At 40.9% G+C, this 15008-nt stretch overlaps 1 protein-coding gene across 4 annotated transcripts in view; it reads right to left on the reverse strand.

Moving 5' to 3' along the window:
• MICAL3 (microtubule associated monooxygenase, calponin and LIM domain containing 3) overlaps positions 1-15008 on the reverse strand; it is a gene marked incomplete at both ends in the record, with an annotated part of 106809 nt that overhangs the window by 13724 nt on the left and 78077 nt on the right. For all 4 annotated transcript variants that reach the window (XM_082013557.1, XM_082013556.1, XM_082013555.1 and 1 more), the window contains 5 exons: positions 4343-4436; positions 5193-5300; positions 7157-7207; positions 11347-11441; positions 12357-14229. In XM_082013557.1, coding sequence (XP_081869683.1) covers positions 4343-4436; positions 5193-5300; positions 7157-7207; positions 11347-11441; positions 12357-14229 — 2221 coding nt within the window. The remainder of the gene's footprint in view (positions 1-4342; positions 4437-5192; positions 5301-7156; positions 7208-11346; positions 11442-12356; positions 14230-15008) is intronic.

Here is a 15008-nt window from a genome sequence, read left to right on the forward strand (position 1 = left end):
ATGTCTCTCTTTCTCTGTATATATACATATATGTACACACACATAAATATATCACAAACATATATATTGGGAAGATGAGGAGCAAATTCCCAGCAGGCAGGCAAGGACTTCCGAGGAAAAAAATCAAGAAGTATACACAGAGACACTTCACCTACTTCAGTCTGCACCAGTACCTGCCACTGATGTCTTTCCTGTTCTTGCTGAGAAAAGCAGAACTGATCTTGTTGCTTTCATGCTGAGCAATATGTCAGAAGGAAACTGTAACTTCTTAGGTCAGCTGCAGCAAAGGTGTAAGGGTTGACTTCTTGAAGGTGAGTGAGTGGAGGCTGTGCATGTGCAGCGCACGGGTGGAAGGCGCTGACACGAATGGCAAACGCCTAAGCCTGGAAAGATGGGTACATGTGTTCCTGCTAATGCAGCATCTATGCCAGAGAAGAACCTGCACAGGAGTGCGTGGAACAGGGACGCGTACATCCACAGCTGCTAGAGACAGGTTCACCATGAGTCTAGCCCTCTGTAACATTTCTTTGGGGAAGAAACAGACGGGAGTACTGAGAGCACTGCTTCTCACTGCATATGATTCACTTGATGTAAGGAGGTGGCTCTAATTTTTCGGTATTGATCTGACAGTAGGAGACATTTTTCCAGCTCTTAAAAATGACTATCAAAGTTTATGCTAAAGTAAGATAAGGGAGAAAAAAAAAGGTTCCAGAAAGTTCTGATTTGACATATTTTTAAGTTAATAATTGAAAAAATGAAAAATCCACACAGGAAATCAATCATAAGCATGTCCAAACAGGCGAATGCACTATAAGACTAAGTACTGTTATATTAATAGCAATCCCATTCAAGGTGTCTCCTGGGCCACCACAGAAAAATGGGAAAATTCTTAATTGAGATTATCCTACTTAACCTTTGCAGTGAAATAACATGATGCAAAAGAAAGTGGGGGGAGAGGGGAAGGAAAACAAAGGATGACAAAAGCTTAGACCACCTCTATGGGACAAACTTGCCACCTGAAATAGAGCTTACATTCCAAATCATTCATTCTTGCTGTGGATGTAACTAAGACAGACTGCGATTTTCAAAGATAATCACAGAGAACCTATTAAGGCAATTAAGTAATCATAGGGTGTGAGATAATTTTCTGAATCAGAAGCTAAACGTTAGACTGAGCATTCAGCTTTTAAAAGAATAAAAGATCAACCGCACCTTGCCTGAGGCTGAAACAATTTAAGAAAGGAAAAGACAAGGAGGTAGCCAAGAAGGTGCAATTATTTTGTCAAAACTGAAGTCGACAATGACCTCCAAAATGTTTCTGAGTCTGACTAGTTGAATAGCTAGTATCACCATACAAATATTCCAACTCGACAACTATCAGATAATGAGTGAAATTCCTGGAAAGAGTATGGAGCTGTCTCTACCTATTGCTAGGATCTAAATTAGCTGTAATCTCTCAGGAAGACAACAGGGCATCACTGTGAAGAATTTATTGACAGTCTTCTCAGTATAAGTCACTTGGCAAGACCATATTAAGGACAGTGCAAAATGGATGGAAAATAGAAGCAAAATCATTCTAAGTAAACAAATTCTTACCTATAGTACTGGTTTTTGTTCTTACCAGTCCAACTGAAAAATACTTTTTTCTAAAAGGGGAAAGAGGTCCAAAGGTCAGAGATCTGAGGAATTAAAAGTTAATGGAAGACCTCTACAAAAGCAAAATGTGAAATTCTTCACAGACAGGAAAGATGACTAACAGGCAACATGCTAAATGATGATAAATGACATAGAGAAGTAGTTCAGACGGTCTTGTCTATCTTTTTCTACAATAGAAAAAGAAAAGAATCATTACAAAATACAGAATTCTGTTTCTTCTGTCAGGATTTTCAAGTATCTAGTAGTAGGAAGCTACTACTACTATCTAAAATTTCATCTTTAAATGCCTAAGTGATTTGTTCATTCCCTACAGAGAGGGAAGCTGAATAACCCACTCATTACAGAGCCTAATATGTTCTCCTAGAACAGTTAATACTGGTTGCTGTCTATGGGACAGCCATTACTTGGATCCTGCATTGCAATCCTTCTCTATTTATGTGGACAGCATGTGTGCACAGGAGGCATACCTCCCACCCTCCCCCATTTCTTCCACTTGTACAAGCTTTTTAAAAAAGAAAAAGATTTTTTTTTTCAGATGGCAACACCACTTTATACACTGCCCTCTCCTTTTTTTAATTTTCACTTACACGTTTTCATTAGGGGAGGGACCTATCAGAGAGAAGAGCATGACTCCACACCTTTATACAATGGTACTTGCTGAATGCAGAGGTCACTGTTAGGTCAGTATCTTAGGTGATGCAGATGACAAGAAAATTATACTGCCCTCCTGAATATTTAATGGCTACTAGAGGCAGAAATTAATTGTACTTATGGAATGTTATGCCACAGACTTCAAAAAGAAGAATTTCAGTTATTATATTACTGCAAACATATGTAAAATGTCCATGCAAGAGTGGCTAGAGAGGTGAAGGATAGAATTAATCTCTAATCTTGTGTTTCAGTCAACACAGGTTAGAACATGCTCCCCCTCCCAACAGAACGTGTTTCTTGTTAATCCCCTGAAATAATTGGAAGAGTTGAGGCTGGCAAATTCTTTTATGAAAGTTAAACTTCTGTAACCATAATGTATGATCTGTTGATAGAAACATGTTGCAAGAGCAAAGCATACCCTAGTGACTTCCTGAAGAAAAGAGATTAATTTTGCAAAGAGCAACCTACAGTTCTGTAACTCTGCTAGTAAATTCACAAACACACAAGCTCATATAAGACAGGTTCCATTTTGGGCGAGTTGGGAGTGAGAAGTTAGTTATGCAAGGGTTTAATTCTGCAGTCTTCCATATAAAATAGCAATTCTTACTCTTGGTCATATTCTGCCCTCTGAATGTTTTTTAGGCATTCTTCTATCATTCTTCAATGAGAGAACATTCTATCATGAAGAATGTTCTCTCAGCTGCTAAGATTTCCCACTTGTGCTGACATGTCTTATGTGAAAATCATTTAGCAGCTGAGTAATCAAGACAGACTTCCAGATGAAAAGAAGAAAAAGGAAAAGAAGAATTAGAGAGAAGAGAGGTGGTTTTAGCAAGTGCAGTAACTGGCAGGCCAGAGAACAGAGTGGGGCTACACAGAAATACACAGCATAAGGAAGGAGGCACCACCACAAAGAAAGAGTTGTTGCACAAGGCTATTTTTTTGAACCCACAAATGAGAAAGCCAGTCAAAAGATCACAAAACTACTGAAGTCCTCAAGATTGTTCTCTGCACTTGTAGTACCTTGTAGTACTTGCTTTAGTTACCACTCAGTCCTGCTGCTTTGGCACACCCTTATGGAGCATCAAACACACCTAATCCTGTCCAAGTAGTAATTGGAGGGAAGTCACAACAGACTTTTCCTCTGGTGAACCTTCACTGCTTAATCAAGTTCCATCTTCGCAGGCTAGCGGTGGCTCTTCAATCCAAGCAACAAGCCAAAACATTTTCCAAGCACCTGTTACACTATTACCATTTCTGATTTCGGATCCTTGTAATCGGGTACATAATACTGGGCCTGTCAGGTATACGAACACTGCATTTGCCTGTTGGATATTTGACTCCTTGTAATTGAGGATTCTTTTTTCCAAATCATTTTACTATTATCAGCATTATCTGAACCAAGTAGTCTTCCACCCATATACTTTGCCAGATCAGATGATACTCACTTAATTTAATTTCAAGTACACATAACATTCCTTTAACAGCTTGGCATGGATACCTTTCGGTACACAGGTCATTTCTGCTCTGCACAGCTTTGTCGGAAGTAGCCAGTGTGCTGGGCTGTGCAGTGAGGAAGATGTTCTGTGATGGTCCCTTGTAAGGATGCTACCTTGATAATCCAACACAATAGAGAAAGCACACACAATTTCTTCCTTAACATACAAACAGGGTTCTCTTACTGTGACAGCTTTATGGGAATTGCAGCTAGGAAACCCCTGCAATTCTCTAGCTGTAATATCCAGTAATATGCAGAAACAGTCAGACAGCCATTATTAATAGCTAGAGAATTACCTCCTAAGCCTCAGGCAGAGATGAGCAAACTAAGTCTCTGCCAATAGGGAAGTCCCAGAATTAGAAGAAACATGGGGAAAACAAGGCCTCAAAAAGATAGTAGAGAAGGGAGAATGGATTCATATTGGACTATCTCTAGGCTATAATGGTCCAATTGTCTCTAAAATCCAAGCAGCTATGGACTACTACACAAGCACCCGATAAGAAAACATTAAAAAGCAAACCAAGTTCTGACGGATACCTGCTTCTCCCCGAAGGGCCTTCTCCACAGCAACCCCTCTCTCCTCAAGTTGCCTCTGCTTCTCTTCCACTTGTTCAAGCTGCCGCTGGATGATCTGTTCAGAGAAGAATGGAGCAGAACCTCACCAACAGCAATTCTCCTGCTGTCTGCAGCACTCATCCACCACTAAGTGATTTCAGTCAAATAGGCCTTTTCAAAAACAAGTATTTGTATTCAGCAATACACTGCTTTAAAAGCTGCTTCAAAAGCTAGCATCCCAGTCCCTCCAGTGACAACATTCTCCCCATCCCCTTGCATCCTATCCCTTAATTTTTCAAACACCCTGATACTCACTTATTTGCTACAACTCCAATCACCTTTCTAAATGCTGAAGTGAAAAGTGATGTTACTCAGTCAGCTGAGCCCCTACTTCGAGTTTTAAACAAATCCCATCACCTACAGATGATGCCAGCAGTTTTCCAACAGATTCTCTGGTCAAGGTTAATTTGATAACACTTCACCCAGCACCATCATCTAGCAAAGCAATGAGATAGGTGCAGCCTCATCAAGTATTATCTGTCTATCAGTGTTCCATTCAGTGCATGATGCTTCACTAATCTCCAGCTAGAAGGGTGTTATGGTCATTATTTTTTTCACTGTAAAACTATCATGATAGGTTTCAGCCATTCTTCCCATGTCTGTGACATATCATCAAATTTGAAGAGGGAGTAGGAGGAGGGACAATCATGTAGAAATAGAGCAAAGTTCCATCTCTGGATACTCTTCTGACACACTCAGAGGAATGTCAGGATCATGGTGCTTCCACACAGAGTTAACTGTCTGCCAGGACAAGAAGATCGTGAGACACTACCTGAGCTCTGTGTAACCTCTTTAGCTCCTCTTGCTTGGCTTGTCTACGGGCAGCTTTCTGTACTCGCCGGGTCAGCTTGGCATTCAGTTCCTCTTCTGTGTAGGCTCTCTGAGGGAAGGAAAAACAGGGGCAGATTTTATTTGCATGCTCAGAGGTATGGGGGGAGGGATGACCATTTTCTCTTCCAAAATCTCAGAAGGGAGGTGTTCTGTCTTTGCCATGGCTGCATCAAAAGTCAAGCTTCTGTAGGCAAAGGTGTTCACAGTGCAGTGAGCAACAATTTCGGGGTCAAATCAGGAGTGAAGAAGCATATAAGCCAACTGCAAAGCTGTGATTTTATATAATGTCCCATCCCTGTCTTCCACTGCCATATGAAACCTCTCCCCAAAGATGAAATAAATTTTTATTCTACTTCTCAATAGATTTAGCCAAAATGATTTAGTTAAATCAATGAGTACCATATAGAGGAGTCACCTTGATTTAATTTTAAAAGAGGGTAAAGGCCTGTCTACATGAACAGTTACAGCAGTATAAGCCAGGAAATTATTATAGACCGGTGTAGTTGTATTGATATTCCCCCTCTCCCTATTTTATTCTGGAGCAAGAACATCCATAGCTGGGACTTACACTGGTATATAACTGGTAATGACTATGTGTGTAAATCTGTGCAACTTCTCTATGAATCAAGAAGGCAAAAAGACATTTGAAAGCAGAATGACATTCTAGTGTGAGATTGGAAATCCCATCGCAAGAGCAACTCCACAAATTTGGCTGGTGTAAAACAGAGCAAACAATCCCTAAATTAAAACTAGAGTATTACGACACCAGAAGCCATCCAAAAGGAGAAAGGCTACATTTATAGAAATAAGAAAGGGATTTCCTCCTCTTCTTTTCTCTCAGTGAAACTAGTTTAAAAAGAAGTTAAGTATTTTTAACATTACTGAAATGGGGTTTAGTATCTTATCAGGTATACAGTTGGTTATGCTGTAGTCTAGGAGGGCTTCCTCTCATAGACTTTTAAGAGTGTCAAAGAAACTTCACAACTGCATTAAGTGAACTACAGTGAAGAACTCTCTTCCCACATACATGTATGTAAGCTTTAAGAGACAGCTGTAAACAGATGTCTTCCACTTCTGGAAAGATTATCTTCTCCATGGACAGTCAACTTTAAGGACAAAAATGTTAGGACAGACCACCCTGAAATTTGCTTTATCTAGTTATTGCCCTGCCACATTGGTCGGTCTAACTCTGGTTTATTGTTCTCAGTGAACAGTTTAAGGTAGGATCACAGCTCGACTAAAAATCCTTTAGATAGATGGTTAGCAAGCATATTGTTAAAGCTCCAAGAAGTTAACACTTTACTTTTTCTTTTTTTTTTAAAAGACAAAATCCACAACGATACCCGAATCAGAAGGTAAAGTGATAGAGGGTGTGACTTTCCTACCCCATGTAACACTTGTGACTGTGAAGACAGGACAATAAGAATTTCAAAAAACTGCAACATTCCTGAAACAGAAATGCAACTTCTGTCTTGACCTTAGCTTGATACAGAGTACACTAAGATTTCAGTGAACTCCACAATTTTGAGGGACACCGATTAAAGTGTGATGATTCAATTGAACTGATATTTTAAGTATTAAAAAAAGAATACGCATACATATTTAATTAACTTGAAAACCAATTTGTTCTGAAGCTCAAAGATAATCCACATCACTCCGTATAGTGGTGCACTCTGTGCACTGGCAATTGCATGCATTCTAACCAGACAGACAATTCAGAGCTCACTGCATTTTTGGTAGACAACCTCTACAAAGAATTTACTGCCCATGTGTGCTAACATCTCACGCATGCACAGTCAATGTTTGTCATGTTAGTGCACATGTGATGGGTAGCTATTAATTCAATGGGTTAATATAGGGACATGCAATGCAACAATGGCCAACTAGTGGGAATGGAGACACTACCTTTGACGAATATGATCTCTTGAATGCCAAGGCGTGTGGTACATAAATCGACTTTAAAAGGGGAATGGTAAAGGAAAAAAAATAAAAAAAACATACAAAATGAAGCAAAATCAGTTCAACATTGAAAACAGATGCACAGTAATAAAACAAAGCTGTTTTAAAATGAAACATAAAATTGTGCAAATGCTGAACATGACCCCGACTGATGAAGCACAATGGAACTTCTGTCTGCAAAATCAAGTTTGTATCAATCTCCTGAAGACAATTAGCTTTGGAAGCCTCTTTGAAGGTACAGTCAACTTGGAAATACCTTTTCTAAATGAATTATTTGGCCTTTATCTACCTATGGTTTTAATGTCCACTGAGCAAGCATGTTTACATACACATATAAAATTTTGGCTTAGGATTTGGAATAATTGCTTATGCTGGGCCATCCTTGGTCTGAACCTGCTCAGCCAACCATATATTACTGTCACACAACTCTCCATTTACAATCTGATTTACAACTGCTCTTAAGAGTTGTGTTTATTTCATGGTTTTAAATTATCTGTACTTCATAGAAATGAACATTTGCATTTAACTAACTTAATAAATCTTCCTCACTGCTTTGTGACTTGGAGAAACACCAGATGGGCTCAGAGTGGGTTATGTGTCCTACAGTAATGGAATCTCCCTGTCTAAAAAGAGAGCCTCCAGAGAGCCTGAGGACCTAAAATTGGAAGGGGAAAAGGAGGGGGAAAAGGAAAAGGAGGGGGAAAAGGAAAAGGAGGGGGAAAAGGAAAAGGAGGGGGAAAAGGAAAAGGAGGGGGAAAAGGAAAAGGAGGGGGAAAAGGAAAAGGAGGGGGAAAAGGAAAAGGAGGGGGAAAAGGAAAAGGAGGGGGAAAAGGAAAAGGAGGGGGAAAAGGAAAAGGAGGGGGAAAAGGAAAAGGAGGGGGAAAAGGAAAAGGAGGGGGAAAAGGAAAAGGAGGGGGAAAAGGAAAAGGAGGGGGAAAAGGAAAAGGAGGGGGAAAAGGAGGGGGAAAAGGAGGGGGAAAAGGAGGGGGAAAAGGAGGGGGAAAAGGAGGGGGAAAAGGAGGGGGAAAAGGAGGGGGAAAAGGAGGGGGAAAAGGAGGGGGAAAAGGAGGGGGAAAAGGAGGGGGAAAAGGAGGGGGAAAAGGAGGGGGAAAAGGAGGGGGAAAAGGAGGGGGAAAAGATCATTACCTTCTCTATCCAAGGACATTCTACGTTACGCTGGATGCAAAAATAAGGCAAGTAAACTACATAGGATTTATAAGGGAGGTAAATTTCCCTTGTGTTATGAAGTACAGAGGGCATTGTGCCATTCCGGGCAAACAGCCAGCATTTTGCATTTTCACATTAAATTAACTAAAAACAGTCACAAATTAAAAGCCATAGAACAAGATCAGCAGGTATGCAAACTTAAGTAAAAAGCAAGCTACCTGCGGTAGTAAAATGCACATCTGATCACAATACCACAATTGTACGGGAACAACGACAAACGCACTCACAATGACACACACCTATAAGCACGAGACCCACAGGGCATTTACATTAAGAATTCTTTACAAGATGCTTTCCTTGAAAAACACAACATTAAACAACACTGAATTAATTCAGTGCTGGTCACAAAGAACAAGGCTAAACAGATCAAGCTGTCTTGGAAGCAAGCTCACTACAATTACCAAAAAAGCAGCATAAACAGAATTTCAGTTTAGACAAGGGGTTCACATAAAAGTTATGTGGCACACAGAGTCAACTATTACCCATAATAAATAGCAGGCAGTTTGTAACTTAAAAAATATAAACCCTACCCCAAATCAGCACAAACCCAGTTTCGTCAGTCTTGAAGTTCAGTTACATGTCTTTTGACAGCAAGGCATTCCAGTGTTTGTATGTACATTCTACATCCTTGGACAGGATGCAATAAAACTAGGTAAGTGGAGTTCTCAGATTCATTTCCTCTAAATAAATTAGTTCTCAAAACTATTCTTTAGAAAACAGGCAGATGCTGAGCAAAGAAATTCTTAATGTAACTTCAGCAACAGCAAATAGGAGAAAATGAGACACCACCGCTACCATACCCTTTAACAGAGCTGGAGAGCTATTTTCAGTATTAGGATTCCAGGCATCTGCCACTGTCACCTATCGCCTCCAATGCTTAGTGATGAGATCTTTCTTCTGCAAAAGCCATTTTAAATGAAAGTAGCTCCGCACAGGGAAAAAAGTGAGCATCAAGGTATACCAAGTCTGAAAACAAGCATGGACCTTACTTCCTTAAGTCCTGCTTCCTCCTGAAGAACCTTACAAGGCATAACAGTAACTCTGGAACTCTTATCTGAACCCCCTGTATTGCATATCTGCCCTCTGCTAGGCACAGGTACCTCATTCTTCTGCATATCTTGGAAAATGCAGAATTTCTCATGAAACGCCTTGAGGGCATGCAGGGAGGAATGGAAGGGGAAGAGAAAAAAGGGAATAAAAGACAAACAAAATAATCTTCCTCTTAGAAGAGATCTAGATCAACTAGGGAGAGAGATTAAAAGAGAGGTAAGTAAATACAGAAAATTCCTACTTACTTCTTCAACTCCTTCCACCAGCCTTAAATTCATTAGTTATTCTAATTCATTCCACTACACAGACATAGAAAGCATTTCCTATGACACGTCAATTTACAGTACTTCCATACCTTTGCCATCTGAGCCAAGTATCAATTAGATCCTGCCATTTGAGACTGATTTGTGCACACTGGATGACAGGTTTGAGACAGAAGGCACAGACCACTGTATCTGTGACGCTACCCTCTCAGATGCTCTCTTCTTCCAGAGTTTTTTTAACATGTGAACCAGACACCACCAGGAAGGGGCTAGGACACCACATGATTCATTCTTCAGTACCAGAAGGGCCTTAGTGTTCCGTGGGGTCAATGAAATCTCTACTGATTCCTCCAAACCTTGCAAACTCTGCCTAGCAGAGCTTAGAAGCTCTCAGGAATGAAAGAAGGGCTCTTCCCCATTACTATGATTGAGCAGTTTCTTATATTTTTCACTTATTTTTCATCAATAGTGCCATCCCCAAACTGAAATAAATTGTTTAAAAGCAACTAACTTTAGCACTTGTCTCTCACCATGTATTTTCCACACATAAATATGTGCAAATGAACTAAACGTATTTTTCTCTCTGGGCTTTTATGGAGACCCACTGTGTCTCCTCTTTCCTCCTCAATAACTTCTCCATTTAAAGTGAAACTATTTGGGCTCGAAAGCTGCTGATATGTCTTACAATATGACATTATAGCACTAGCTAGGGAATATTGGTCAGGAACAAGAAACAGCTCTCTGAGAAGAAGCAGAGTTCATACCATACCACACTGGAACAAGAACACCAGGCTAAGACCAACCCCTGTATACTGGCATTTCATAGGGGCTCACTACTATGTATTTCAGCTTCGCTGTTGTTATCTACACACACAGACATATGGAAATATTCAGCAACTACCAAGAAGTCCTCAAAGAAAATAGGGTCAAAATGGAAGAAACAGCTGATGGCTCATCTTTTCTCCAAAAAGAGAAGGTACTAATTCAGACTGTACACATTCTCTTCTCCCAGGAAAAATAAGCAAACCTGCATGAGTTGCAAAACTGCAGCCTGTAGCTTACCTCTTAGTTGATGATCTGTCTTGACTATGTTCTTGATGTATGCAAAAGTACATTCCTGTCTGTAGTTTGTTTGGAATTCTATCACTTCAATCTATCAAAGAGGCTGGTAAAACAATATCTCAAAATTGAACCCTTAACAAAAAGTGAGAACTATCTCATTGTTACCTTTTTGCAATAACATTAGAGCCAGTGAAATTTACTGTTCTGACATTCAATGTCTGTTTTCTGTAGATCATTGGTACGCTCACAACTGGGACAAAATTCACTATTCTGACTGTGATATTTGTTGTAAAGTAAAGTCACAGTGAGACAACAGATCCTTCATGTAATAACAGTGGGGAATAGCTTGCAATTGTGAAACTAAGTGAAACCAAATTATTTTAGGCAGAACAGTCACTCAACTTACAGGAAAGCCTGTTCCACAGAAGAAACTAAGAATAAGAAGATTAATCATCCAAGTTTCTGATGTGGTTCTCTGAGCCTGTAATCTGCACAATGCTAGCTCCATCTAAAATGCATTTCCCATCTGCCTACCTCTCGCTTGGATTTCTGGGAGGAACGTTCCAGAATATCGTCACTGGAGAGGTCGGAGTCCTCTGAGAAACTCAGGTGTTGACGGAGCTGCAAATCTGAGAAGCCAGGAATAAAAAGGGGAAGTTAGAGAAGCAGTAACTATTCTTTCTGTAAACATTTCAGAACTCAGTGGATAAGTTGTTTTGAGTTTCAAAAATACTTAGTACTTTTATGCCAGTCTCAGTTGCTTCGCCTGGCATTGCAGAGTAATCAGAGAAGCATTGCCCTACAAAAAGATCAGTAGTAGCTAGAAGCTTCATTCTAAGAGAGCATCACTTTCTCCAGACGCTATTAAAAATAATAGTCATGGTTTTCCCTTTGTGCTGAAGGGAAAAGGAGGGGCTATTTGCCTATTTTGGCTATTTGCACAAGGCCAGAGAAATGTAGTTATGTTCGCTTTTGATCACATTTATGACTAACTTATTTACTGTATCACAAGTTGTCATTAAACATCTCTGTCTGCACCTGACGGCATGTGAGAGATTTACATGAGGCTGCAGAATCCTCACTTCATAGATCAGCAGACAGTTGCCAGATCACTGAGAACAGAAGGAGTAACTGCATCTCTGCAGTCTTCAGCATCCAGGGAGCCAGGTTGAAAGAAAGAGAACAGACCACACAAGGAAAAGATGAGGATCAGCTTTAAAACGGAGATGAAATGTCACAAACAACTGATTCCAGCAAACATTGCTTATTTCACAAATCAGTCTAAGGTAGAAAACAGATGTGCCTTGTACCTATCAAAAGTGAAGCTTCTATTTAAGGATCCACTTTTTTCAGTGGCGTATCGACTAATTCTGTCAATATGCAAAACAATTCTAGTCGCTAACACTTATCCTGATCTGCCCATTTGACACTGGGGAGCAGTGTCATTCAGCACAGTAGCTGAATGGCAAAGTAAGCCAGACTTACTTTCAAGGATACCTAGCTGTAGGAGAAGTACACAGTGCAGAGGCACATATCTATTATACCTGCAGCTGTAACCAACGGAGAAGCTTTGTGCTTGCCAGAATCCACAGTGGCACTACTCGAGGGAGTACTTGGGCAGGATTTGTCATCGGTCTTTTTCTTCTTGTCTTTCTTATACCCAGAGAAAACAGACTTCCATAATGACCTAGGCTTTGTTGCTTCCTCTGTCCCACCACTAGATTTGTCAGAAAGCCTGCTATCATTTTTTGATTTCTTCTCCTTTTTGTTCTTACGAGGGGAGAAAATAGAAGTTCTTTTCTTACTCTTCCCACTGGAGCCTTCTGAAGAGGTGGCAGACCCTTCAGGTCCAGCCACATCAGCAGCAGGAGTGGAGAACTTCTCATTAGCAGCATCATGCTTTAGTGTGGATCCTTCTGCTATTTTTGAGGCCAAATACTTTGGAGAGTCATAAAACAACTCTTTGGTCTTCAAGGGCATAGAAGATGCCTTTCGTGCCCTTGTGGCCCCAGCAGCAGCTGCAGCCATCTCCATATCTTTCATCTTACACAACTGTTTAGCCATGGCATCACGCAGTGCTTGGCTTTTGACAGACTTCTCTCTGGCTCTCATTCTTTCTTCAGCAAGCTCCTTGGCCTCCGCAGAAATTTCAGGCAACACTCTCTTCTTTTGGTTAACTCCTCCTTCCATTGAGGGTGCACCACCATTTTCTTTGACCAAGGGCAAAAGAATTGGTTTCTCTGGCCTTGGCCTACTGGTAGGAGGTGTAAAGAACCTCTCATGAAGGCTTGAGTCCTCTGTCCTGTCATCGAATGTGTCCTCTACGTCATCAGCAAATGGAATCTCATCCACACTCTCTGCAAAAGACTTTCGCACATCATCTTTTCTGGCCTGGGTTGATTCTTTGGCAGCAGAGGTTGGCTCACGGCATGGGGGAGCAGGAGGTGTTGATGCTGGTGTTGGAGGTGACCTGGCTTCAACCTCATTCTGCCAGACTGCTTGATGCCTCTTTCTATGCAAAGTGGCTGGTTCTTCATCCTGTGGAGGTGGTGGAGGCGGACTCGATGGAGGAGTAAGCATGGTAGAATCAGAAGTGTTGAAGCTCTGACTAGCCATAGTTCTCATGTTAGATGAGCTCTCCTGAAGGCCAAGTCCAGAACTGCTGGATACATCTCTCCTTACTTCACTGGAACTCTTTAGCTCTTTTTCTGATGGAGATTTTGGAGTGAGCAGAGAAATCTGCTCGTTTTCTAACTTGGACAGTCCTTGTCTTCTTGAGGCAGGCTGGGGTTTCACAAGAGGGATCTGTTCATCCCCTGAAATATTCTCACTATTAAAAGTCTTTAGAGGAGTTGTCGCAAGGGCAGATACAGTAAAGTTTGTCTGTGAGCGTTTGTTTCTGTCTACTGGGGTAAGTCCTAAGCTCCTCCGGATTTCAGCACTCTTCATCCAGAACTCTTCTACAAGGTTACTCCGTTTTAGGGCTTCTTCTGCAGTAGTAGGGCTTCCTAGTTTTTCAACCTCACTATCCTGGCCCCTAAGGACCAGTTTGGCTAAAGGAGTAGACGTTAAGGCTGGGATAGGCTGGAAACATACTGGAGGGTCCACTGGGGATGGAATGGATGTATCAGCAGAAGGCAAAGGCTGGGAACAGATAGGCATTTGAGCAGATGTTGGGGATGAAGTCAATGTTGGTGCTGCTGGCTGAGACTCTGCTAGTGATGGAGGTGCAATGGCTTCTGGCGATGCAACTGGCTGGGATAATACTGGAGATGGTGGCACCAAAGGGCTCTTAATTTTCCTGTCTTTGGAAATTTCATCCTTTGGTCCCTCTTCAAGAATGAAAGGCTCAGGAAAAAAGCGTGCCTCTGGAGATTTTATTGCACAAGATACTTCAGCCAGGCGATCTTTTACAACCTAGAAAAAGTGAAAAAGGGAAATATTAATAGTCACTGGGCACATCAGAATACTGGTCCATTTTTTTTTGCTTTGAACAAAGTTAGCAATAAGGAAACCATCCAAGTATCAAAATATGAAAAAACCCACACATGGCATCCCATTCACAGGCCTAGAACATCCCTTAGGATTTCTCGCCAGGTATGGTTCATTTTTCTGCCCCATTGTATAAACCATCCTTCGTACATTACAAGGCAAATTTAATTTTTGGAAGAAAAAACACTAAACTAAATTCCAGAAATCAGTTTCTATCTTTTACTGCTCTCCCTTCGAATCTCTGTGCATTGTGGTGCTCCCTTATCTCAGACAGATTTGATGCAAGTCTCTCCAGCTTTCATCAACACAGCACTTTCTGCTGGCTAGCATCTCCCGTAAAACAAGGGGTGCTTTCTGTGTTAAGAGTAAATTAGGCTGCAAGTCCCTTGCCTCTTAATGGTCTGAGAAGTCTTGGTTTTCACCTCCTACATCCAGGCTGCCATATTACTCAGTAGCACAATTCATTGTTTTACAATTTAACTCTTTGGCAGTGGACTCCTCTTACTGAGTTCTGGTATTATTCTTTCCAACGACAGGGAACTTTCCAATTCTTTCCTTTTGTACCAGCTTTCTTTTGAATGCAGGCAGTTTGATTTAACTGACACATGATCATTAGAGCATGAACCTCCCTATCTGTGTGCTTAAACACCCAGGTCTCGAGTACTGCATTTAGGCACTGCCCTGATATAAACAATAACTATGTC

The sequence above is a fragment of the Phaethon aethereus genome (genome assembly GCF_964289735.1).
Source record: "Phaethon aethereus genome assembly, chromosome: 1".
Lineage (NCBI taxonomy): Eukaryota > Metazoa > Chordata > Aves > Phaethontiformes > Phaethontidae > Phaethon > Phaethon aethereus.